This window comes from Chaetura pelagica, unplaced genomic scaffold (genome assembly GCF_000747805.2).
Source record: "Chaetura pelagica isolate M959 unplaced genomic scaffold, ChaPel_1.0 scaffold59, whole genome shotgun sequence".
NCBI classification, from domain to species: domain Eukaryota; kingdom Metazoa; phylum Chordata; class Aves; order Apodiformes; family Apodidae; genus Chaetura; species Chaetura pelagica.
The window spans coordinates 655,999-683,022 of NW_009954416.1; the positions used below are offsets into that span (position 1 = coordinate 655,999).

Consider the following 27,024-nt stretch of genomic DNA (forward strand, 5'->3'; position numbering starts at 1 on the left):
ACAGATTGAGGGAGGAGTGAGAAGGAAAAACATGTCTGATGGCAATGAGTGAGTCTGCAGCATAGCTAAGAGCCATGATAGAGAGCCATGACACTTTGATCAGTGTGGTTACTAAAACAGGCAAAAAAACCTTTTCACTCACTAGAAAACCATAGGAGATAACAACCATTTTTCTTTCAGGTTTATTATTTGGGAAAGTGTATTAATATTTGAATATTACTATCCTAATTTTCCAGTTCCAGTGGCATGTGAACAGCAAGATGGGCTTTAAGATTGTTCTGCATGATACTCCCTGGAATAACCTCAACCTGGTGCCAACAGGATGCTTATCCATTAAAATATTCTGATTTTTTTTTTTCCCCCTTCCACTCTGTTTTTAGTCAGCTGCATATTAAGCTGCCTGCACTGAGAAGATATTGGAACATACCTTTATAGTTCAGGGAATTTGAATACTTGTTGTTCAGTCTTGTAGTTGATACTGGCTTCAGGTGGGAAGAAGGCAGAATCAAGTTTTAAAGCTAAAAGTTTAATTTTAGGTGATTTCATAAGGCAGACAGGACACATGAGTCCATTTCTTCCTGTCTCTGGCTAGGAGCCTAACCAGAAAGGTTAGAAAAAATACTTCTCCCCTTCACAAACAGATCTAGAACAAAAGATGTGTTAATTATACTTTGTAATAGTGTTGGAGTTTATTAAACTATAATGTGTTTTTTAGATGTGCCTTATCCTTCTTTTTAATTGTCCCAAGGTCTTATGACCAAGAACTTCTTCAGCTGCTGACCTTGTTCTGCCTTTCTGTATCTAATCACTACATATAATCAATCTTGATTATGCTTGATATAGCAAATGGCATTAAAATGAATAACTGTGCAAATGGAAAAAGAGCAGGTGAGTTGTGAGTGTAGGGTAAGCCCAGCTTATGTTCTCAGCACTTGGATTTAGTGGAAGAGCTCTTAAAAGTGTGCATGAAAATGTCACCATATACTTAAGAGTAAGTGATAAAAGGTCCCACTGAGCAAAGCTGTGTAGCATATATAAATTAGTTTTATTTGGATCTGGAAACAGTCACTGGAGTTAACTTATTTAGGGCATAGACCTCTCTGTCTGTCAAGACTCTGCAGTAGAAAGTCTCATCAGCTGTTCCTGCTGTTCTAGCAGTGTGGGGCAACACAGCTGTGCTCTCTTCAGTCCAAGAGTGAATAAGCTTTCCAAGAGTTTGGAAAACTCACTTTGCAGCCAATTCTGTATCTTGTGTTCCTGTGCTCTCTTTCACCCAGATCAAGTGTAAGTCTGTAATGTGGAGCAGCTGGATCCTGCAGGTCTGGAGTTAGGCTTCCCTGAGCTGCCTGGAGCAATCTGCCTAGCAGTTAGGTCACTGTTAGCAGTGAGTGCTTGGACTTGTGTGTGATTTGCTGCTTTTTAACACTAACTTGCAGATATTCTCAGAACAAGAAATGTGAAAGGCTGGTTCCTGGAGCATCTGAGAGATTTGGCAGTTGTTGGTGTCAAGGCAGATGGGTGAGCAGAGATGTTCAAGCCAGCAGATGTCAGGCTGTAACCGCCAACAAGCGACTATATGAAAGGAGAAGATGATGCTTTGTGCTGACAGAAGTCAAAACTTGAAACTACAAGTCATCTTCAGCTAATGAATAAAAGCATTATTTTGTGAATGCATGGTAATCAAGCAGTGTAGCTCTGCTGAGGTTGCTTTTGATTTGGGTTTTTTTATTATACTAAAAGCCTGTATGATCATTCCAGAATAAGATTATACCCATGGAAGAGGTGAAGTTTTAAAAGCAACTGATAAACTTCCCAGTATGGATAAATGCTTGGGGAAGGGTCAAGGGGAGTAGTGCATACAAAGCAGTGTGAATAAAAGATGAAAAGCTGACCTTGGAAATTGAAATTAAATGTCAGGTGAGAGAATAAAGCTAATGCTGTGGTGTTTGTGGTAAGTGGTATGTACAGGCTTGCAATATTTGTAGGGCAGTGGAAAGAATTGGGGAAGGTATGTGAATTGGTGAAAATTGCAAGGAGAGAAGCAGCACTCTGTAAAACTACATGGGAAATCTGTCAGTAGCATATGAACTACAGAGAATTAGCATTTTCTAAGAATCAAAATACCCGACCGCTTTCTAACAAGAATGTTTAAACTTCCATTTCATGCCAAAACATGGAGAGAAGGAAGAAGTGGGGCTTTTTGTTTGTATTTTTTTGTTGTTATTGTTTGGGGTTTTTTTATCTAAGTGATAAGGCTAGTAAGGAGTTTTCTGAAGACTCAAGACATTGCAGGACAGTGACTCTCCTTGCTTTGTTCGTACAATTTTGTTACATCAGATATTTTGTTTCCCCTCAGTAGATTTGTCTGATTTTTCTAAGTATATCTTAAAGCAAAAAGGACCTTAAAAAGGACATTTTTTAAATAGCTGAACCTTCACTGCATATACCTGTAAGTTTGGCTGGTGTGCTTTTGAAGCAGAAGAATTTCAATGTATTAGGAATGTAGGAATTCATTTAGCATGATTTTTTTTTCTTAGTAAAAGTTTTCAGGTTTTTTTTTTGTTGTTGGCACTTGTGGTGGATTAACTTTAGCTTTCTGAACCTGCTTTTGTTCTTGCAGATTGATCACTTTGGATTTGATGAAAATCTGACATTCCAGCAGCGGTATCTAGTAGCAGATCAGCATTGGAAGAAAGACAATGGGCCAATACTGTTTTATACAGGCAATGAAGGGGATATCACATGGTTCTGCAACAATACGGTGTGGAAAATATTCTTGATTCTTGAATTAGTCCTTCTCTCCAGTAGTGGTGTACTGAAAAATAAGGAAAAACAAGGAGAAAATGTCAGAATATAATTTAAAGAGAACTTTGTAATGGTTATGGTTGTTGTAGGAGGAAGAGGAAGCTGAACAGAACAAAAAAATGTTGGGGGTTCAGGTTCCTATTTGAAACCCATAGAAATCAAGGGGTTCACATATATTAACTTCCTGGAGCACTGAATAAGATTTCTAGGGGAAACACTAAGGTGCCTTAAGCTAAGAATGTAAAATTTTGGACCATGTTACACCTACCCCAGGCCTTTAGACTCCCCAAGTAAAATGGGAAGTTCTGATGAGGTTTTTTTCTGTAAGAAAAATGAAGTGACTGAGAGGAGGGCTGGAAATCAAAGATAGATGATCCTTATTCTCTGACAAGACCTGTGGAAGTTTTTACCTCCCTGACTGATAAAAATGCAGAACAGTGTATGTGGGCACTTTTCAGCCACTTCAATACAAAGCCCAGTAACACAGGAGGAGGTGGCACGTGCTGGGCTCAAAGCAACCAAGGACTGCTCACTTGGTTCTGTCAGCAGATCTCTGTCTGCCTGTTTCCTTCACTGGTGGTAACAAGCTGCTTTCAACAAGTAATAACAAGATGTAGTTGTTAATTAGTTGAAAAAAGGTGTATTGCAATGCTCCAGGTTATTGCTTATTGCCAAATAAAGTTGGTGTTTTCTGTGATGTAGTTCCAACTCAGATGCTTTTTTACTGTAGTGTTCATTTCCTATGGATGCCATAGGAGTTCTGGCAGGATTGCCTGTGTGTACTATCTGCTTAATACTTTGTAGCATTAAAATATACATATATGGGTGAATATTTTGTATGTTTTTTTCTACTTCATTGATACTTTAAAACCAGATTGTATTCTGTCTTTAATTGCATATTGATAGTGATATTTTTCTAATGAAAGAATAAAAGTTGGAACACAATAGACTGAAAGTAGAGATTTGAGAAGAATCTGTTCAACTTATTTAAATGTCTGTTTTCCCCTGACTAGGGTTTTATGTGGGATGTGGCTGAAGAACTTGATGCCATGTTAGTATTTGCTGAGCACAGATATTATGGAGAATCTTTGCCCTTTGGGAATGAATCTTTCAGTGTAAGTGTTGGCTTTTGTCTTCCTTAAATGTGTTCTATACAAACAATTCTGCCTACTCTAGTGCTTACCAGTGCAATGACTGTTAGCCTGAGTAAGATTTACATGTGCTAGGAGTACACAACTATCCTGGTTTTGTTACTATCAATTCTAGGTTTAAAAACAAATACATCTGGGATTTTCTAGCACTTTGAGGGATAGCTGCAAAGAGTATTTCATTAGTTATCAGGCACAGGTTTAGAACTCAACTGCTGGAAATTACTCCCATGCTGTATATAACCTGCTGTGTTTGTCTCAGGATTCCAAGCATCTGAATTACCTGACATCAGAGCAAGCTCTGGCAGACTTTGCAGTATTGGTTGAGTACTTGAAGACAAGCACTGCAGGAGCCCGTTACAGCCCTGTCATAGCTATAGGAGGATCTTATGGAGGAATGCTTGCAGCCTGGTTTCGGATGAAGTACCCCCATGCGGTGGTTGGGTGAGCTGCCTTGAATTTTTCCTAGTGGGAGAAGGAATTAAGTTACCTGAAATTCAGGGGGAGGCACTGTTTGCCTAATGAAGACAACTGTAGGTCAGCATGTACTGGGTGGTTGATATTTTCAAAGCTCTCTATTAACTTTGTAAAAACACTTATTATGGACACTGACTTTACACCTCATTTTTTTTAGGGTCACCAGACTTCTTGGTGACTTGAGGCAGGTCTTTAATATCTTCAGTGTCTTGGTTCCTTTCTGGGAAACATTAGTAATTCCCCTTCCTTTGTCTGCTAGAAAGTAAATCTCTGTGGGCAAACTCTTGAGTTGAGTTTGCACAATGCCTAGTGAGAAAGACCTAGGTGCTAGATGAGAATGAAAAGTAATAAAACAAGTCTGAATTTCTACTGTATGTGTTTACTGATATCTTTGTACTAGGGTCCAAGACTCAAACCTTCAGCAACTTTGCATGCAGACCTGTGGAACAGTTCTGCAACATTTTGGTTAGTTCACCAAGGACACAGTGTCCAAGCTGAATTAGAAATGCTTCTTAGATAGTGGCTGTGGGGAGGGGATTAACCAGAGGATGGAAGTTCACTTTGCAAGGGTTCAGGATGCGTGTATTTTTCTGAACATAACCTTTTTATGTCCCTTTGCAGAGCTCTGGCAGCCTCTGCCCCAATCTGGCAGTTTGGTGATTTGGTCCCATGTGGTGCTTTCTCCAGTGTAGTGACTAATGATTTCAAAATGAGTGGGACAGGCTGCTCAGAAAGCATCCGCAATTCCTGGAAGGCCATTTCCAGTCTTTCCTCAACAGGTGAGACATCACCAGTACTTTTTCAAAGGGTCATAATGTTCAGAATTTTGTTATGACTTCATGAAACCACCAAGTTTGTTTTATATATACATATGTATCTTGATAGTTTTTAAACTATACTCTTAGTATTGAAAACTGCCAAATGAGCTCAGCATTGTTTTTTTAAATGTCTGTTTTGTTGCATCCCAAGCTTTGTTCACACCTGGTGTGATTCAGGATTCAGGTTCAAACATCCCTAGGGTCAGAGAGGAGCTGACTCAGATGAGAACCTGCATTTCTTTTTGACAAAGTAGGCCACGTTACAAAGAAAAAGTAGTCTGAAAAAAGAGTTTTAATACTGACTGCAATCAGGTACAGAAAATCACTGCAATCCTTATGAATTTGGTGCTAGGGACTTGTTGGACTCAATGGTTTTAAGGGTCTTTTCTAACCTAAATGATTCTATGATTCTGAATCAGATGAGCTCATTGTGCAGCAAAGCAATACTATGTAAAAAAAAATCTTGCTACTTGAGTTTCATGTCTTAAAGAGAAATCCTGATATGGTGAGTTAGTTAATTAAAATCAGGGAGGTTGAACTGAACAAGTGCTAGAACAGATAAAATAATGAAAGAGAAGGCCGGGAGAGTCCGAAGAGATCCATCCATCTGTTAGTAGTCCTTGCACTGTAAGCTAGCTGGTTTGATTTTTTTCATTGGAAATGCCTTGATGTTACTTTCTATCAAAAAAATGCCAAATGTCTTTGTAAATCTGTCTTTGCTTTTTTTAGTTAATGTTATCTTAGCTGTGACATACCCATGTGCTGAAGTATGCAGATTCTGTTTCCTTTCACTTAAAAGTGCTGACTGAAATTTCATCTGCTATGCTTGTATGCATGTGAAATAATGTCACCAGATTAGTTATACTAAGTGAAATTATCTTTTTTAGCAGCAGCACAACTGATCTATGTGTTAATGGTACAATACATGAAGGTTTGTTTGTTTTGAACATAACCTTTTTATGTCCCTTTGCAGAGCTCTGGCAGCCTCTGCCCCAATCTGGCAGTTTGGTGATTTGGTCCCATGTGGTGCTTTCTCCAGTGTAGTGACTAATGATTTCAAAATGAGTGGGACAGGCTGCTCAGAAAGCATCCGCAATTCCTGGAAGGCCATTACCAGTCTTTCCTCAACAGGTGAGACATTACCAGTACGTTTTCAAAGGGTCATAATGTTCAGAATTTTGTTATGACTTCATGAAACCACCAAGTTTGTTTTATATATACATATATATGTATCTTGATTGTTTTTAAACTATACTCTTAGTATTGAAAACTGCCAAATGAGCTCAGCATTGTTTTTTTAAATGTCTGTTTTGTTGCATCCCAAGCTTTGTTCACACCTGGTGTGATTCAGGATTCAGGTTCAAACATCCCTAGGGTCAGAGAGGAGCTGACTCAGATGAGAACCTGCATTTCTTTTTGACAAAGTAGGCCATGTTACAAAGAAAAAGTAGTCTGAAAAAAGAGTTTTAATACTGACTGCAATCAGGTACAGAAAATCACTGCAATCCTTATGAATTTGGTGCTAGGGACTTGTTGGACTCAATGGTTTTAAGGGTCTTTTCTAACCTAAATGATTCTATGATTCTGAATCAGATGAGCTCATTGTGCAGCAAAGCAATACTATGTAAAAAAAAATCTTGCTACTTGAGTTTCATGTCTTAAAGAGAAATCCTGATATGGTGAGTTAGTTAATTAAAATCAGGGAGGTTGAACTGAACAAGTGCTAGAACAGATAAAATAATGAAAGAGAAGGCCGGGAGAGTCCAAAGAGATCCATCCATCTGTTAGTAGTCCTTGCACTGTAAGCTAGCTGGTTTGATTTTTTTCATTGGAAATGCCTTGATGTTACTTTCTATCAAAAAAATGCCAAATGTCTTTGTAAATCTGTCTTTGCTTTTTTTAGTTAATGTTATCTTAGCTGTGACATACCCATGTGCTGAAGTATGCAGATTCTGTTTCCTTTCACTTAAAAGTGCTGACTGAAATTTCATCTGCTATGCTTGTATGCATGTGAAATAATGTCACCAGATTAGTTATACTAAGTGAAATTATCTTTTTTAGCAGCAGCACAACTGATCTATGTGTTAATGGTACAATACATGAAGGTTTGTTTGTTTTTTTAATTGAAGATGAAGGTTTACAGTGGCTTTCCAGAACATTTCATTTGTGCAGTCCATTAAAAAATCCTCAGGATGTTGCTGTATTGAAAAACTGGTTGAGTGAAACATGGGTAAACTTGGCTATGGTGAACTATCCCTATGAAGCTGACTTCTTACAGCCTCTGCCAGCTTGGCCTATAAAGGTAATTGAAAACTGATGTCTTGTAGAAGAGACTATTTGGTTTCACTAATTCTCTCCTCTCCCAGCTTTACTGTGTAAAAAAATAAAAAATATTAGGGTTTTTTGGCTAATAAACAGTAGTGAAATAGAAACAAAATGTGTTGTGTAGAGTTGCCTGATTGAGGAGGGGAAGGCCATTAATCTATGCTTTGTGACTGTCTGCAAAGGACGATATGAACACCTTGAAAATTATTTCTGCTTTTTTATCAATCTGACACAATCTAAGAAATGTGCTCATCTCCACCACTGTCCATGCTGTCTCTTTGACTGAAGTATAAACCAAACACAGAAAAGGCTGCAGCTCATGCGGGCAGTTCTAATGTATGGAATCTGAGTTACTTAAGCTGCTTAGATGCTTTTTCTGAAGCAGAACTTCAGAAAGGTGTTCATATTGTCCTTTGCAGTGTTCAGGTCTTGTCTGTAGGGAGCAAGGGAGGGATCAGTTTTCTAGCTTTCACTATGAAAATGAGGGAAAAAGATGATACAGGGGAGGGAAGGATGGTAAGTTCGCTCCTTCAAAGATGCACAGTTTGCACTGGCCATGTGAGTTTTCCCTATGTGCCTACACACCTGCACTTGGACAGTGTTGGAGTTGCAGAGCATCCTGTGCTCCCTGTGGAGAGTAATTCTACATTTTTCCATTGCACTCAGATTCACTTTTTTTTTACCCTTCACTGTTCTTTCATTAGTCCTAGCTCTGTGGAGCCAGGAGTAAGATCAAAGCCTTGCCAAAGAGAATATTAGTGCTTTAAACCAAAAGAAGTTTTAAGATGAAAAAACTTTTGGGGCAGTAGCTTTTATGTCCTTTGTTTTGCTTTTTCCACTACCTATGTCCTCAGTTAAGATTTTGAATTAAACTCCACCTGAGATTGTTCTTAATATTTCACTGGGAAAACAGTTCCTTGTTCCACAGATTCATATTTTCCAAACACAAAGAAGTAAGAATTGTACAGTGATGTTGTATAGAAGGACTTGAAAATATTAGAACCTTCCTTACATGGATGTTTCCATTTGTATAACAGCAAATGCAGGGACCCCCAGTCTATACCTGGAGCCTTTTTGTTGTGTGTTTGCATGTAGTATCTTTCATTACAAATGAGCTAAATACTCTTTTTTTTTTTCCCCCCCTCCATTTTAAAGAATGGAGAATGGATTTAAAAGCTTGGTGAATGAAAGGTTGCACTGTTTTTAAAGTTTTAATCAGGAAATGTAGTTTGTTTCCTCATAGTAGCATGCACTATGCAAATGGAGTACTGGGTTTTTTTATATGATGCTCAAGCTGTGTCCTTGCATAGATGCCTTCTAGAAGTGGCCTGGCTGTGCTTTGAAAATAAATATATATCCCATCAGGTATCATGTATTAATCTTTATTTCTTGCAGATTTAGACCTCTTCCTTCTCTCTTTGTTGCAGGAAGTCTGCAAGTTCTTGAAGGATCCCAGTCTCTCTGACAAATTGCTGCTGCAGAATGTTTTCCAGGCAGTAAATGTCTATTACAATTACTCAGGAGGAGCCTCATGCTTTGACACATCTGAAACTGCAACAAAGAATCTGGGCCAGTTGGGTTGGTACTATCAGGTATGTGCTGTATTCTTTCTAAATTGTAATTGGTGAGGTTTTTTGGGCAAGATCTGATGAGAATTGTCAGGTCACTTAACTGTCAACATATTACACCAGATATAATTGATATACTGATGACAAATGCAGCCATGAAGCAAGTATGGTGGTAGTGGGGAGGAAAAGGCACAAAAGGAGCTTTCCTAGAAGGATTAGGTTGTGTCTCCATTATTTAGCTAATTGATGATTTTCAGCTCTTCATATTGACAGAAAATGTACAGCAGCAACATCTTGGTCTCCTAATCTCCCCATCCCAGCTGTCCACCTCAGTTTCTGCAGGTGAATTTGTCAGGATATGTTGATACCAATTTCTTTCAACTGAGGCCGTTTATTCTGAAGCTCACTGAGACCTCACCTTTCCCATCAACTAGGTAACAAAAATAGAGACCCCTGAGGTAAGGGCTCTGGGGCATTCCACTCTCCCTATCCCATTTACTAACCACATACAACACTTACATATAGGTCCTCTTCTAAGGACCAAGGCAGCTGCTTTCAGAAGCAGGTAAAGGGTCTGGGAGCACAAGTCTTATGAGGAGTAGCTGTGGGAGCTGAGATTGTTTAATCTGGAGCAAAGGAGGCTGAGGGGAGACCTTATTGCTCTCTACAAATACCTGAAATGAGGTTGTAGGGAGGTGGGTGTTGGCCTCTTCTCCCAAGTAACAAGTGATAGGATGAGAAGAATGTCCTCAAGTTGTGCCAGAGGAAGTTTAGATTGAATAGTAGGAAATCATTTATTCACTGAAAGGTCTGTCAGGCACTGGAACAGGCTGCCTGGGGAAGTGGTGGAGTCACCGTCCCTGGAGGTATTTAAAAGATGTGCAGATGTGGTGTAATGGTGGACTTGGCAGAGTTAGGTTTATGGTTGTGCTTGCTGTTCTTAAAGGTCCTTTCCAACTTAAATGGTTCTTTTTTACAGTAATTACTGATAAAATGTTGTTTGAGCTTTTTTATTTCAATACTGCACTAATAGTTATTGGACAGCCTTTTGGGAATACATCTTGTTACCCTGCTATTTCTTTCAGGCTTGCACTGAGATGGTGATGCCCCTGTGCTCAGATGGTGTCAATGACATGTTTGAACCTCAGAAATGGGACTTTGATGCGTTTTCAGAAGAGTGTTACAGGCTGTGGGGAGTGAGGCCTCGTCCCTCCTGGATTCTTTCCATGTATGGAGGGAAAAACATCAGTTCCCACAGCAACATTGTCTTCAGGTGAGCCTTGTTTCAGCTTCTAGAGAGGAGTCTTCCACCAGTTTGGGTTGGCAGTGCTGAGAGCCTGCCCTGAGTAGCAAAAGGCTCTGTATCCAGTGCTCCAGCTGAATAAAAGATGCACATGTTTTGTGTTGCTCTTGAGAGTAAAATGTTCAGTCTGCAGTGGCTAAAGAAGCCAACTTTTCTGTCACTGCCTGTGTGACTCTAAAAGAAGAATCTGGGTTGAGATTCTGCCAAACCTAATTTTCTTCCCATGTGGATTTCTTCTTATCTTGTGGCCAAAGTCCAGGTGTCCCATGCTGGTAAATCCATCTAGCTTTTATGAAGCCAAAGCACTGTCACTTCCACATAAAAGGAGAGTCTACACAAGCCCTAGCTGTGATGCAGGGTCTTGGTCACTAGAACTGTTGCTCAGGGTGATAGCCTTGTGGGGGGGCTGGTGTGATGTTCCTTTTCCCTTTGATAGAGAAAACAGAGGGAAGTGACTTGGAGTTTTCCTATCACTGCCAATTGCTCTTTTCTTTTAGTGGTAATTAGACAAGTTTCAACAAACTTGTGTAAGCTCCAAGCACAAAGGGAAGTTTCCATTCTAGCAGGGCATACCAGTAATGCAACAGAAGTTTCTCTGAAACATCTCTTTATGTGGGCAAAAATTGAAAGTAATTTATCAGTCTACTGCAAAAACTAGAGCAAGCTGCTTGTTCTCTACTCATCCTTCTCTTTCCTTATATTTAAGGTTAAACTCTGCTTTCTTTAAAGGAAGTTTTATGTAGCTGTATTTCTACTGTGATGTGACATAAATTTTGACTAGTAAGTACTGGCTGCTCATTAGGTTATTGCATGTTAGGGAGGCATTTAATAAACATTCTTAAGCTTGTGCCCTCAGGAATTCTGCTTTGCTGTACTGATTGCCTGCTGTTGGCTCCTCCTGGATGCATTTCTCTGTGCTCTGGTTCAAATTGTCCAAGGCCTTTTCAAAAAAGCACTTATTTAAACAAAATCAGAATTAGTTCATTAGCCTGGGTACATAGCTGTGTATTTTAAAAGTAAAAAGTTGAATTGGGGATTTTTCCTCTGGATTTCAGCAGTTAGTGTTGGTCTGTTTGGCTTGAAAGGCCTGCTGCTTTCTTGTTTGCCTCTTGCAGTTTCTGTCCCAGCAGGAAATCTCCTCTAGAGTGAGAATTTCCAGCCTTTTTTTTGAAAACTTTTTTATTGAAAAAGGTGTTGTTGGTTTAACTTAATTTCTGCAGAGTGTTGCTTATTTCCAAGACTTCACAGCTCTGTACAGTAGAAATCTGCTTTGTAAATGACAGACATGCAAAGAAATCTGAGTGTTTAAGAACTTATGCCAGCTGAAGGAGCTTGAAATGGGAGAAGCTTGAAAGCAACCAAATGAATGATGTAGTGCTGGACACACAAAGCTAGAGATCTCAAGCTGGGTTGTTTCTCTTCAAACAAATACATTGTCAACACTGTACATTTTATGTAAGAACCTTTTATCCTTGAACACTGCAGAGTGCTTTACAAAAAATATCCCTCTGTTTACCAGAGAAAGTGGCTCCCTGTGGGGTAAAAATCACTGTTTCAAGTGTCAGGCAACTTGCACAACAGTTTACTGCAGGAAGGAAAGAACACTCCATCTAAACAGAACCACTGTAGGGTGGATTTATCCATCTGCAGTGGAATTTGGCCAGGATGCTTAAACTGGTGCTGCCACTTCTCCCTCTGCAAGCAGCACATCACTCTGCAGACACTCACACTGGTGTAGGGATTGTGTGTTGTCAACACAGGAACCTTCACTGCCACTTTGGTGCCTTCTTGGAGGTATGTAATCAGTGTGTGAGTGCTTACTTAGGCTGTAGGCAGACACTATGTGCCTGGTAGTCAAAATCCACCCAGTTTATATCAGACAGTGCAACATTTGGTGGGCACAGCCTAAGAAATGTCTTTCATTTTGGGTGGATCACACCTGGATTGCATTCCTTTAAATTAGGGCACGTCTGCACTGGCAAGGAAGAGGCAGAAAGTGAAGGCTCTGTTTTGACAGATGCTGGGGCTCTGTGCAAAAGTGGGGATTGTTGGTATAAAAGAAAGGAATGGAGGAAAAGAAGGGAGATAACAAGGCCTAGCTGAGGAGAACAGGTGAAAGAAAAAAGTTAAAAAGGGAACTTGAGAGTTGTAGAGAGTGGGCATGTTAAAAAAAAAAAGGGGGTGGGGCACACAAACAATGATGGTAAGATTTTGTAAAACGTTTCCTTTTTCTGGGCAAAGCTGGAGGGTTGTGGAGGCTCTGAAGAGAAGATGGGAAAGGGAACTGTTTGCTGTGGGATAGGTAGGACCCTATTATGCTGTCAAGGGAATATGATGAAAACAGGACTAGCCTGCTGGTATTTTGTGTTAGGTTTTTCCTGGAGCCCTACTTGCCTGGCCCCTGCTAGGCAGGAGTGGTTGACTTTTCTTTCTTTTCTTTTGCTATTTCTGTTTACATTGGGCAACTTCTGCCCTGTAAGATGGGGAACTGAGTACTTGCATGTATGCTTAGTTTTAACATGGAAATAATCCATTCCAGTTGATGCTGAGTTATCCTGTAAAGCTGTTAGGATTTATGACTGCTTGGTGGTGAACCCTCCATCCCCCTCCTCTCAGCAAGTGTCACTTCCCAGACTGTGTCAGTGCCTCTGGTGCCATCATTTGGCAGGAGCTGCAGAGGATGCAGCCAAAGGCTCCTAGAGAAGCCAGAGACTATTGTTTTCTTGTGGCATGCTTAGTTTCCACGTGACTGGAACCAAAAGATCCAAGTCCATGTACATCCTGGGTCTCTTGGCAACTCATCTCCCTGTTTCCAGGGTGCTCTGATTCAGGTGACCTTTTAAATCCAATGGCTTATGTTTATTGGGCAGCTGTGAATGTTTTTTATTTCACAGATAGAAGAAATTTCTCTTGTCTTAAATCATATTTAGAATTATTGAAAATGAACTACAGAAATTCAAGATACTTTTTTTAAAATGAAGAAAATATTAATTCAGATCCTATCAGTTTTTTACTTTTAGTTATTCCTACAAAATTCTTTTTAACTCCTTGTTTCTGTTGCCATTGTGGTATTTTTCTAGCTTCATATCTTTACATGTCCAAGGATGTTTTAATTCCTCAGATCCTCCTAAAAGCTTACACTGACATGCAATAAGCCATCTCTAACATTGTCCTTTTGTGGGCAAGTCCAGTGTTTTAAGTGGGGAGTTTGTATTTCCTTAAGTACGTGGGTGTTGGCTTCTTTGTGCAGAAAGTTGGACCACATGTGGGAAGAACATTGTGATAAAGGAAAATAAGATGTAGTAGGGATTATTGGGTCAACTTGAAAGCTAGGAAGGAGAGATGCAAAACTGTTCAGCCATGCTCTATGGACCAGGCATTACTTGGAGCCAGACTTACAATGCAAGAAATCTGTTTGTTGATTTGGGGGAGGGAGAAGGGGAGTAAATAGCATTAAATTGTCCTGTCACAGAGGAAAAGTAATTGTAGACAGTTTCTTGAGGGATATAAGCTTTATTTTTAATTATTATTAGAAATAAGGAGAATTGAGGGTCTGTACCAAAACCAGGTTGACACATCTGAGACAGAAAAAAGGTAGAACTTTCTGAAAATAAACTTTTAAAGGGTCTAGTTTTTATTTTATTGCAGGCTGAAGAGAGAAAACAAAGTGGTTTGATTTGGGAATTTGGACATGTCTTGGTACAGGGGAACATGAGCCTTTTATGACAATGGCAGGTGGCAGCAGAACTGTCTCTAGAGGCTGTGGAGCTTTTACAAGTTATTATCTGAATTACCAGATAATTAATGACAGAAGTATAGCCTTGCTTAAGCTGCTTATAACTTCATAACTGTTGGGAAGGTTTCCCTCACCAGAGGAGTGGGCACAGGACATTGGACAAGGCTGAGATCTGCTTCTCTGTACATGTGCAATCAAAACTAGCTGGAAGTCAAGGTGGGCACGATGTGAGCTGCAGCCCCACTGCTGACTGCTATGCAGCTGTACCCTCATGAGATGTCATTTCCTTACAGCAATGGTGGCCTGGACCCATGGTCTGCAGGTGGGGTGACCCAGGACATCACTGATTCCCTCGTGGCAGTTGTGATCCCAGATGGAGCCCATCACCTGGACCTGCGCAGCCGCCACCCCCTGGACCCTATATCTGTGCAGCAAGCTCGGGCCTTGGAAGTCTTCTACATGAAGCAGTGGATTGAAGAGGCCAGGCAGAGCCACTGAAGTGGTACTGCAACATCTGTGGCCATCATACCACTGCTGGCTTTGCTGGGAGCAGGGCCAGGCTTTGTAGCATGACTGTCTGAACATTTCACTCCTGCTTCCTCACCTGTTGCAATGCTAACCATTCCTTTTGCCCATGAGAGAAGCAGGCAGCAGACAGGTGGAGAGAGTTGTCAGATAATAAACTTCAGTCAAAGTGCATGGATTGAGGTGCCTGCTCTGCCTTGCTTTCCTCTTCTGCTCTCCTCAAATGCTGTACTTCATGGTAAAGAAGAGTTCCTACTCTAGGCTTGATGCCTTCCTTGCTGTGCTAGATGACTGTCTTGACTGCTGATATACACAGGGGATTAAATGGTAGTGCTGTTGATGTGGAAATTCCTGATGCCTTCAGTGGGGTTGAATTGCAGACTTCCTCAGCTGGTGTGAACTGTCATGGCAGGGGCATGGATATAAGAGGGGAACAGAAATGATGTCTTTCTGTGGTGTTTGGAGAAGTAAGGAAGGCATGGGGAAACCTGCTGTGCTATTTGTAAAGAAACTGAACAGCCTTTACTCTTTGGAATCAATGCTGGAAAAGTAAATATATTTTTTATCTTATTCTCTTAGTTTTCTGGCAGCTTGTTAATCAAAGCTGCCTCAGGTGGCTTTTCCATTCTGTGCTGTACTGAATTGTTGGGGCTGGGCCTTGACTTATTGAGCTGATAACTGGCTGAGCAAGCACAATCTGCATCAGGGTTTTTTTCTTTTACTGCTGTTTGTCCTAATCCTGAAATATCTGACACTGTGATGATGGCTGCCAGAGAAAACTGGGTGTATTTTGTGTGTGCATGTGTGTATTCCCCACAGATATTTTGCTTTTTCAGATCAGGAAGTTTTCAAAGCTATTATCTTGAAGAGCAAATGTGACACTTGTGCTGGCTACATTTTAAGAAGTGACAAATAATTGTGCCTTTTGTGGGTGCTTCCCCCCCCATTCTGTGCATTGTTTAAATTCTGCATGATGTGTTTGCTGATGGCTCTTCAATAAAAGCCTTTTTAAAAAAAAATGTTTTCAAGACAAACTATTCATACCAGAGAATGCAGCTTTCCTCTTGGATCAGCCTAAAGCCTGATGCAGAGCTCAGCAAGCCAGGTGCACTGGGCTTTCTGTAAGGGTTCCAAAACAGACAGACTGCTCTGATTCATGAGACAGCATATTTGACGTTAATAAATGGCTGGGGCAGTCCCCTCATTTTCCAGCTTTGGCTTCATTCATACTGAAGCCCTTCTTCAGAAAGGATTCTTTGCAGTTTGAAGAACAACTCCATTTTAGAAAGACTTGCACAAGGCTTCTTGTCTCCAGATTCTTACATTCCAATTCTGTAGAAAAGTTTTCTTAGCTTTGATGATATGCCTTGTGGTTGAGTATTTTCCTGAGATACTAGATGGCCTTTTCTGTTTCCAGTCCCCTCCCATCCTCTGGGAACAAAGCAAACCCAACACTGAAATTTTATCTTATAAAACACTCCTGTGCATCTTCTTTCTGATAGAGTTCCTGGCATTCCCTTGTCTTGTGTTTAACACAGCATTTATGATCAGACTCTGATTTGAACTTCCAATGGCAATTACTGAAGAGACTATAGAAAACAAGACCAGAGAAGCAGAGAAGAACCACAGAGGGAAAAGGAAGAGCCATGTAGAACTTGTCTGAAACCTGTTGACCAAAGCTATTGGCAATCCCTTGCCCAGTAGTTCCAACTTTTGGTACTCTCCTATAAATATACTTCAGTCTTCTGCTCATGTACTTTATAATGGTGTAGTGGCATCACATTTTTTGAAACAGGTAAAAATGACTATTCTAATCAAGTGAGCTACAGTCAAGTATTAAGGATACTGTTGTATCTTCTTACTTGTGAATTGGTGTATGATAACATCTTGGGTTTGCTGCAAGGCAAGGAATGGAATCTGCAGGAGGAAGTTTAAATTTGGAGATCACAAATGGTTTGTAACTGCAAGCAAGAGCCTGGTCCAGCTGCTCTCACTGATTGCTCAGGGTTCTGCTCTGAGTGCAAATTCCACTTCCATGTTGTATGGAGAAGGATGTCAGGATATTCATGGAATGGGCTGTGAATAGTCCAAATTAACAGCCACTGTATATATTGTGATCTATAATAATCAGCTTGTGTCACTTCTGTCCTCCCTGCTAGCTACTTTAGCTGTCTCAGGAAACAGTTTCTTTGTTGTTTGGAAAACCTTTTGTAGTTTGAATCAGAGTAAGTAATCAAAACTTTAATTCCTCCTTTTTTTCCCCTGCCCCTTCTTTCATAAGCAGGAAATATTGTTTTTAATGAAACTTAAAAAAAACCCACAAATCTTGCCATTTGGAGAAACTGCATTTGAAAACAAAATGTTTGTTGGGGGTTTGTTGGTGTTCTTTGTTTATGTGGGGTTGGTTTTTTTGAGTAGGGGTGGGGTTTTTTGTTTAGTGGTGGTGGTTTGGGTGTTTTGTTGCTGGTTTTCCATTTTGTTTTAAATTTCACTATTCCATTCAGTTTCTATTTGTGAGACTCTGATTTTAGTGCACTTTGGATCAATCTTTTACTGCTTGGACCAGCTTAATTAGATGACTGGCTTTCTGTTATTTTTAATTGTTCTTCCTTTATACTTTTTTCTCTCCAAACTAGGTAGTTGAAACTTTAGTTCCTGTTTACTTCAAGCATTTGGACTTCATCTTAAAAATCTTAATATCCCTGTACACAATCAGGGGCCTGTCTGTGGGTTTTGGCTACCTCATCTAATTGGCTCTCTGGCTTGTCTTCATGCAGGGAGAACAAAGTGGGCCATGGGAAGTGGCTGATTTATCCTTCCAGGTATGTGTTGATGGGCCATAATTAATCTCAGGCTTATGTATGTCCTTGACATGAGTCATGAATGACAGGAATTAAAAAAAAAAGTTTCCTACTCATTGGGGAAAATGCAGAAGGAGAAATAATTATTTTCCCAAAGCGTGAATCTTACTGGTGAGACTGCAGTTGGTATCAAAAATGCATTAAAATAATGAAATGTGGGTCTCTGGAACTGGATTTTGTTTTGCAAGGAGATGAATTTTTATCCCTTAGCAGATGTAGAATTCTGCAAAGAACACTGTATTTGTGCTTGGCTCTGGAGTGGGAGAACAGCTAGTTAAGGTCATCCTGAGTCACACACAGCAGCCACGATGTCAGATGGTGAATCTGCACTGACTTGGTACTTTCTCATTTCAGAGGTTTAGCTGCCTGGTGAGAGCAGGTGTATGAGCTGGTTCTTCTCCATAGGTGACCTTGTTGAATGCAATCAAACTACCAATAATGGAGGGAAAAAAACATTTTGTTTTTGAGAGCTTATTCCAGTCCCAAGCAAACACACACTTCTTGCACCTCAGTGGTGATGGAGGTTGTGTGGAAGGTTCCATAATCTTCCCTGACCTGGCAAGGTCTGTTTTAGTTGGGCCGTGTGGCCCAGAAGAGTTAATCAGGCAGGACTGTGGCTGCACAGTCTTGGGAGGGAGTTAAATTGCTTCTCCAGCTTGTGTTTGTAGGTGGTTCTAACTTTGAAGATTATAAAATGTTGCATCAACAAAGGAGACTGTAGAAAGTCCCCCCAGGAACCTGGTTTCTAAATCAGAGGAAAAGTGTGTGCAAAGCAAGAATCAAGTTTTGTCTCCCGTGCTGTCTGCCTGCCTAACATGGTGCAGGCAAATGTCACTGTGCTTTACATAAAGGATTTTTTTTCCCCACCTCTGCATTTAAAAAAAAAAGTGTTTAGCTGTAGTGAATCTATTCTCTGAGGAGTGGGGAGAAGTCATGGATGACCTCAAGAGCTTCCTGTATGTTAAGGATTTTACAGATTGACACTCAGATATTTTAGCTCCTTCCAGGCCTAAAGGTGGAATTACTGTGTCTCTGACAGTCAGGAGTCTCAGGTTGGAAAAATCCCAGGGGGTCATACAATCCACCTTCCCACTTTTTTGCTCTTTGTTGCTTGAGGAGAACATCATCGCTCTGCTGTAACTGGGGGTGTGTGTTTGTGAAACCATGTGTTTAGAGATAAAAAATGAAAGGCTTTTATGGTAGTTTGAGTTGAAATTAGTGTGTGAAACTGCTCGGGCTTCTTACCTGATGATACTTGCACTCACAGCCTTGACCAGCTTGAAGGAGTCACCTGTACTAAAAGACCACTATGGGAACAGACTTGTAGTTTGTTGGAACAACAAAATAGGTCTTGACAGAGCTGGGCAAGTAACATGTTTGTCTCGTGCTTCTGAAATATGGTTCTGCTCCTTAGAAATCCTTCTGAAGTTGAAACTGTGTGTGATTTTTCCTCCCTATGAACAACTTATAAATGATCACTTGGAGGGGTTGGTTTGGATCCTGTTACACTTTGCCATTTGCCATGGTAGTATCATTGGTGTTGATGGTTAATACATCACTGGGTCTTACTACTATAGCCTCTAGATTTTTTAATAATCTAGCCTCTGGTGTGTTTTAAACTAAAGCCTTGGTCTTCAAAAAATGGCTTTACAAATCCAGCTGCTTTAAGACTGTCCATGTTAAGAAACAAAAATGGTCTGTTTTGGCAGTGCAGGTTAACAGAAAATAATAGAATCATAGAATGTTTTGGGTTGGAAGGGACCTTAAAGTTAATCTAGTTCCAACCCCCTGAATGGGCAGAGACACCTCCCACCAGACCAGGTTACTCTAACCCTCATCCAACATAGTCTTGAACACTTCCAGGGATGGAGATTCCACAACTTACCTGGGTAACCTGTTCCAGGGTCTCACCACCCTCATACTAAATAATTTCCTCCTGATGTCCAACCTAAGTCTCCCCTCTTACAGTTTTGATCTGTTACCCCTTGTCCTCTCATTACAAGCCCTTGAAAAAAGCCTCTCCCCAGCTTTCCTGTAGCCCCTTCAGGTGCTAGAATGTTCTCTAAGGTCTCCCCAGAGCCTTCTTTTCTCCAGGCTGAACAGCCCCAACTCTCTCAGCCTGTCTCCAGAGCAGAGCTGCCCCAGACCTGGATCCCAGAGATCCTTTTCATGGCCTTCTTTGGACTTTCTCCATGGTCTCTGTTCTTCTTATCTTGGGGGCTCCAGAAATGTATGTTACTGTGTGTTACCTGAGCAATGGTGCAATGGCAAAAGAGCTGGACTGAGGGTGTCTGGAGAAATTCCCGGTACTTCAGTGCTTTTCAAAATGTACCTTATGTTTTTTTTAAAAAAGCCACACCAAAAAAAACACCCTTATTTTATCCTTTTTAAAGATGCTGGGCATCTGCTTGCAGCTTCCACTGCTGTGAATGGGCTTGTTCTCTGATTTTATTTTGATTCCTTGATTTCACTGCCCTGCCTCCAGCAGCAGAGGCAGGAGCACTGAAGCCCCAAGTCAGCTTTTCCTTTTTCTCCCCATCCTATCTCCTTCTCTCTAGCAAACCTAAAATGATTCAATCCACACACTTTAGGGTGTTTTGCTTCTCTATGGCCTTTCAAGAATACAAGCCCAGTGAAAAAGTTGCTTTCCAGCATGAATTATATTGCTAACAGCTAATTGTACCGTGAGCCTGAGCTGGTCCTGTGCAAAGACAGTAAAATCCCACAGCAGCACTGAGGGACAACGTGCTCCTGGAGCATGGAGTGCCTCATCCTGATGCACTCCTAGGCAGTAACAAGCTACATCAGCCCTTGCTTATCTTGCAGTTGGATTTTGGGTACCAGATGTGAACATCTGGGTGTAACGTGGAGTGTAACGTGGCCACCTCTGTACTGGAAAATGTTTTCCATGGTCCTCAGCACTGTATCCCAGTATTTCCTCTGCAGGGAGGGGGACTCTTTGGGATGGATGGGGGCAGCTGCTGCCCAGCTCTCGAGAGCTTTCCTCTCCACTGCTGATTTGCAAAACCTTTTAGTTCAATCCCCCAGTTTAGAAAGTAGGGGCAGCGAAACAGTGAGGCCAGGAACGGCAAATCCCTTCCGTTTGTCTTGTTGTTCTCTAATGTATGCGACCTCTCTGGGTGGTTTAAGCGGTTTAGGTACTTTCTATAAAAGGGATCTTTTAATGACAAAACTAATGTGATTATCTTACCGAGTGTGAGAGGCGTATTCAAGGTTTAAAGAAAATCTGTTAGAATAGCTGAATGTATCTGCTTAATCCTTTCTCTAATGTGGGTGGACAATGCTCTGGGAAGCAATTGGTCTTTCTTTCTTAGAGTAAATGCCTGGTCTCCAGAGGTAGGAACTTGTTTGCAGCTTTTTATATCCTTAGGCTTCACCTTCTAGAGAATACAAAGGCACAGGAGAGAGGCAGAGAGCTTGGAGAGGCCACGTTTTTTTCTCCAATAGCTGGGGGTGTAACCAATACGGGGCCAATTCCGGCGGGCGGCCGAGCACCCTCCGCTGCCTTTGACTGCGACCTGAATGGAGGATCCTCCTTTTGGCCTCCTGCAAAACCACCTCCCCCCCCCCAGCATGGACTGCAGAAATATTTTCTGAGTGTGCAGGGAAGCTGCTCGTGGTTGTTTGAGTGATGGGACCCCTCCTGGTTTGGTGTGTTGGCTGAGCAGTCCTTCCCATGTGGCTTTGGGGAATTCTCTGCAGGTTCTGTTTTCCGTACCCCTTTGAAAAGTTCGGACCTTCTGACAATGCTCTGGGATGCAGCCATAGCTGGACCTTGACTGGTACCAGTCTGACATTGCTCAGCTCCTCCAGCGTTTATAGGTCTGTGCTTGTGAATCTTTGATTCGCTGGTCTCAGAAATGTTAGGAAATCCTATTGTCTGCAACAGTTTGCAAGGTGGGTAGAACCCGTCGTGGCTCTGGCATTCTTTAGCACATGGGTTTGGCTGTTATCCAAAGATCCTCAAAGCAGCACATAAGGAGGAAAAGGACATTGAGTGCTGCCTTTCTCAGTATGAGTGAAACGTGCTGGCTCCTCACACTGCCCAGTAGAGCAGCAGAGGGAAAAGAGGTACCTCAGCATCAGTGTATCCTCATCACAGAGATGGGTGCTGAGCTATAGCCCTGCACACTTGTCTGGCTGTCCTGCCATGGAGTTGGTGTTGGGTGTTGTGGAGAAAGGTGGTGTTCAAGGACTTGGGGCACAACCTACAAACCAGTCTCCTATTATATCAGACTCTGAGTTTTCTGAAGGAGGAGGGGAAAACAATTTGTACAGATGAAGCCTTGGCACTTCCCCAGCAGGCTGCTGTACAATCAGTAATTGTAAGATGATTTAGTTTGAAGGGACTTCAGGAGGTCTCTGGTTCAACCTCCTGCTCACAGCAGGGGCAGCTACAGGGTCAGACCAGGATGCTCAGCAATGTGTCCACTTGGGCACTGAAGACTTCCAAGGACAGAGCCTGCACAGCCTCTCTGGATGTTGTACTTTGACTGTCCTTGTGATGGAAAAGTTTCACAGCTAGTCTGAACCTCTTTTCAGTTTATGTGCATTGTCTTTTTATCCTCCCACGATGCACCATCATGAAGAGTCCTGCTCTGTCTTCTTGATGATGCCCACAGACACTGGGGACTGTTGTTGGGTGCCCCCAGAGCTCTTCCATTTTCAGGCTGAATGAATCTAGCTCACCTATCCTCTCATCACAGACCAAGTGCTCGTGCCCCAACCATGCCAGTGGTCATCCCCTGAACGTGCTCCAGATGTTCAATATCCTCCACTGGGAGGCCCCAAACTGGATGCAGCATTTGATTTGTGGTCACCAAGCTCTAACTAGAGGGGAACAATCCCTTTCCTGGGTCTCCTGACTCTGTTCCTGTTCACATGGCCCAGGAAGCTCTTGGTCTCTTTGCTGCCAGGACACACAGCTGGCTCACAACTAGCTTGATGTCCACCAGGACCCCCTGGACCTTTTCCACAGAGCTGCTCCCCACTGCAATGAGTCTCTCCTTCCCAAAGGGGTGGGACTTTGTGCTTGCTCTCATTTCATGAGGTTCTTGTCATCTCCTTCCTTCAGCACTTCTGTTGGAATGGCCACCCTTTGTTGAGTGGATTAACTTTTTCCTCCAACATGGTGTCATCTACAAGGGTAAGAAATGCCAAAGAAGAACTTGAAACCTGAGAACAGTGTGATTTCTTTTTTATCTCTGTATAGAAGATATATTTGGGCTAGTCTTGATGTCCATTCTCTAAAGCATTTGCAGCATTGAAAGGATAACACCATTCCTCACAACCTTCTTGCTGTCTGTGTCCCTTCATTGATTCTGCCATGAGCTCTGCAGCTGGGGTCTGACTGGCTGTCAAGATGAGGGAGGAAAACCCTCCACTGCTCTGCCCTCAGAGCCCTGGGGTACAGCAGGGCTCTCAGGTGTGCCTGATGTCATACGGATGAGCCTTACAAGTGACATTCAGCCACCACAGCCCCTGTGCTGTGATGGGAACAGCATCATGTCATTTCTGTAAGGGGCTGTAGAATGGCTTTATATTAAAGACTCTCCAAAAAATAATTAATGGGGTTGGTGAAGAAGAACTGCCTGGGCTGCCTCCTGGCAAGCAGCAGAGAATTTCTTTTGGAGGGTGGTTCCTATGGTGAAGTGAATCTGAAAGAACAATCCATGGGATCATGGTTATTAAATCACAGGTATTTTATCACTGTTCCGTAAGTGAGGAATTTGGACCAGAGAGGTCTTGATGGTTTTCCTCAGGATGAATTCTTAAATGTTTAATGTTGTATCACTGCCCAAATCTTAAGCAGTGCTCCAGGGCTACTGAGCATTCCCAGGGAAGTTATCCAGCTCATCTGAGCAGAAGTTCTGGGAGGGGTTCAGGAGTGATGGCAGGCATAGTCCAAAGAGTCACTATTTCCAGCCCTGGGATTCCCTGAGTGCCCAGAGCTCTGCTTCCACACCTCAGTTTGATGGGAAGCACCTCAACACCTTGCTGTGTTTAACACCTGTTGGTGTTTCTCCAGGCATCCCACAGACCCACTGCCTGCCCCCAGCTTGCTGGCTGAGGTGGGCTCTGGTGATGTGGGTCCCATCCCTTTGGTCCGAATGGGCAGAATGGTGGTCATGTCCCCATGGAATGCATGTTAATGTGTATGGGGAAAAAATAGTGTCCCTCATCCAGCAGGAAAGCCATTGCCATCTCCTCCCTGTTTGCAGCCTGCTGATGTGTCCAAGTGTGCAAACTGGGCTCTCCAGCTGCCCCTGAACATCTCACTGTGTGCCAGAGGATGGGAGAGGAGCGAAGAATGTTACTTCATTGCAAAGGCTGGTCCCCCGTTCTCAATCACCACTAAGAATGGTCACTAAAAATGTCTGGGCCCTCCCAGGCCAGGCTGGAGCAGCGTGGAGGCTCCCACCTTTCCTCCCAGCAGCTGAGGGCAGGACTTGCTACGCAGAGCAGACTAATGAATGTCGGGGCAGCGGGAGGTGAGCGCAATCAAGTGCGAGAGCCTGAGTTATAGTGGTAACCTGCTGAATTCCTGGGTCACAAAGTAATTTACAGAACAACCCTAATGTCATTCAATAATTATTCAGCCAGCCAGGCCCCTGGGGGGGGCACAGCCTCCCACTGGGTGTATTATTAATACCATCAACAAGCAGCAGGATGTTGGTGTGAAGAAAAGAACTGCAACACAAGCGTGTGAACCTCAGGAACAAATGGGAGCTGGTATTAATAGGATATTGTACTGCTCTCCAGTGAGCAAAATACAAAAAAATAAATCACCTTTCTACCTATCTCATCCTAGCAAGTCATTCAGCAAAATATGAGTGTGTCCCCTTATGCTGACAGAGACAATTGCTCGTGGCTGTTTGCAGCAGAAGGGGAGGAAGATCAGTGTGTCAGTGGCTGCTCATTGATGCTCCCTGCCTCTGTGATAGTCCCCATGGAGACTGAACAGGGGGGGAGGTGGTTTCCAAGCACCCCAGAATAATTTAAATTAATATCCAGTGAACAATGTAAACCTTCTCTTTGACGTGGCGTGGGAATAGGCAGTCACAGCCCTCGAACTGGGTCAGCTGAAAAGGAAGGTAAAGCCATAGCTCGGGATTTGATCAGTGGAATAAGCTGGAGGCTCGACCTCTGCTATCTCAGTCCCTCCCTTCTCCTCCCATCTCCAGCTCCCCATCCTCCAAAACACCTAGAAATGGCAGCAAATTCCCTTCAGAAACTTGTCTCTGTGAATGGTGACTTCCTGGATGCAGAAGACTTGTATGAAACCTGAGAACATGCATAGAGGGAAACATCTTCTGCAACACCTGTGGACCCCAGCACATGGGTGCCAGGAGGGACAAGTGTCCATAGGGAAATGTTGTCACAGCTGCAGTGCTAAACCTTTTTGCTATCACTGCTTTGGTTTTGGTGACCCTTCCTCAGCCAGTGGAAGCTGGATGTGGCCTCAAGTTTGCTGCAATAAGGAGTTACGTGGGGAAACCTGAAGCAAATCAAGCCCAAAGTAACCCTGGAGCTGTTTCTCAGCTGGGAAGTGACAGCTGAGAGCCACTTACTGCATGGCTTTGAGCTGCTACATACCACTATCAGTCAAGGGAGACCTCCCTGGTTCTGACCCTTCCTCATGCAAATAAATGCATATTTTATATAAAGATGAGGGGTAAATGTCTCTCAAGGGCATTTAAATGCTCAGAGAGAGCTTCCTGGCCAGTATCTCAGGGATAAATATCAGACGTTTGTTTATAGCAGAAGAGATTCTGCCTCAGAGCTGTTCCTGTAACACAGTAACAGAGCTGAGCTGTTGCCTCAGGCCCCATCTGAGCTGGAAGACCCATGTCCTCATCTGGTCCCTCATGTGTGGGAGAGAGGTCACTGCCAGTGACAAGAGAGCAGCTGTTGCCCCCAGTTCCTCTGCACCAGCTCCATGTGGAGCCCTCCTGGAGCATCACTCCGGCCACACACAGAGGCTGGGGCTGCTCCAGGAGAACTGGCACCCACACTTTGATTTGGGATATGAGATAAACTCACTGGTTCTCTTTGGTCCTTGAAAGTGCAAAATGAGTAAATCTCCATGAAACTGTGCACCAAAAAGAAACTGGCCATGAAGAGCTACCAAGTGGTAGGCCATGCCCTGTGCTGGTGCACTGGTGAACCAGTTCCACCACCACTGGGACCTCCTGGCACTTGAGAATTGATCTGCAGAGCTGTCTGGGTCTGTCCAGCAAAGCACTGATGGCTGTAATGAGACTGCCTGGCCCCAGTGTCCAACAAGTGATAACTGTGCTACTGGATGAGGGGCTGCCAGGGCACCCTCTGGAGAGCTGTCCCCTCCCCAGGGGAGACAGAATGGAGCAGTGCCTGGGACAGTCTTCACATTTCCTATCAGGAAACAAGGTGTGCCAGGTGGTTCCCTTTTCCCTCCAGGCACAATGTTGGGCAATTCACTGCATTTTCACAGCTTAGGTGGAATCCAGGTGGCTGTGTAACCAAACTGGAATCAGAGCAGAGGTCCAGAAGCTGAGGGATATCCATCTGCCCAGGGGAGGTGCCCTTGAACCTGCAAAGCCACCATACTGGAGATCTCCAGAAGTTCAGCAAAAAGGCAGGTCACGGATTTAGGGGACAGATAGTCCTGTAACTGGATGGATGCCCCATCATTGGAAATGTTTGAAGTCAGGTTTAAGCAACCTGACCTGGAGAAATGTATCACTGCCCATGGCAGAGGGAGTGGACTAGGTTATCTTTGAAGGTTCCTCCTAGCCTAGACCATTCTGTGGTTCTTGGTTCCATGAAACACACGGAGATAGGATCTCCAGCTGGCAACTGGGGAGATCCAGGATTGAGGAGTGTGTCCTACACTCATGGTGAGCAGCTGCAGCTCGAGGTTTTAAGGAGAAGCTCACCCATACAGCTTGTTTCTCTGGCCGTAAATGACTCCTCTCTCTATGGCCTTTTTCAGCATTTAGCCAGTGATCTTTTTTCAGTTTTCAGGTTTCCTTTGCTTTTATGCTGCATGGAAGTATCTGATGTTAGTTTTAGACTCTGGATCATTCCTGTTGCTCACAGTTTAGCAACAAACTGCTAGTGACATCCACCCCCACCTGGACAACTGCCAGATGTAACTGTAATTTTGGGCCTGTGCTGCTTCTCTTGGCATGACCCATGAGAAAAGAGTGAGAGGTTTGTTCTTCTGATGTTATCACAGTTGCTGCCTAAGCACAGGATCACCAAAATACTTCTGTTTTCCCCTTTGTGCTTATGCACAAATGTTGCTGCTGATATTCCCTGAATTCTCCTGAAAAATAAAGATAGTTTTATCTATATTCCCCAAGTGCTCAATACAAATGCAAATCAGCTCTGGGAGGTAAACCTTGGTTTGTTGTTTTGTGGTTGTTGGGTTTTTTTTCCTGGCTGCCCACCAT

At 42.7% G+C, this 27,024-nt stretch overlaps 1 protein-coding gene across 1 annotated transcript; it reads left to right on the forward strand.

The window, feature by feature from the left end:
* Nucleotides 1–873: 873 nt before the first annotated feature.
* PRCP (prolylcarboxypeptidase (angiotensinase C)) lies at nucleotides 874–14,781 on the forward strand. The gene is made up of 9 exons (XM_010004414.1): nucleotides 874–888; nucleotides 2,621–2,761; nucleotides 3,819–3,920; nucleotides 4,216–4,397; nucleotides 6,222–6,379; nucleotides 7,378–7,550; nucleotides 9,001–9,165; nucleotides 10,227–10,414; nucleotides 14,474–14,781. The coding sequence occupies exons 1-9, from the start codon at nucleotides 874–876 to the stop codon at nucleotides 14,676–14,678; spliced, it is 1,329 nt and encodes a 442-aa protein (XP_010002716.1). The 3' UTR covers nucleotides 14,679–14,781.
* Nucleotides 14,782–27,024: the final 12,243 nt, after the last annotated feature.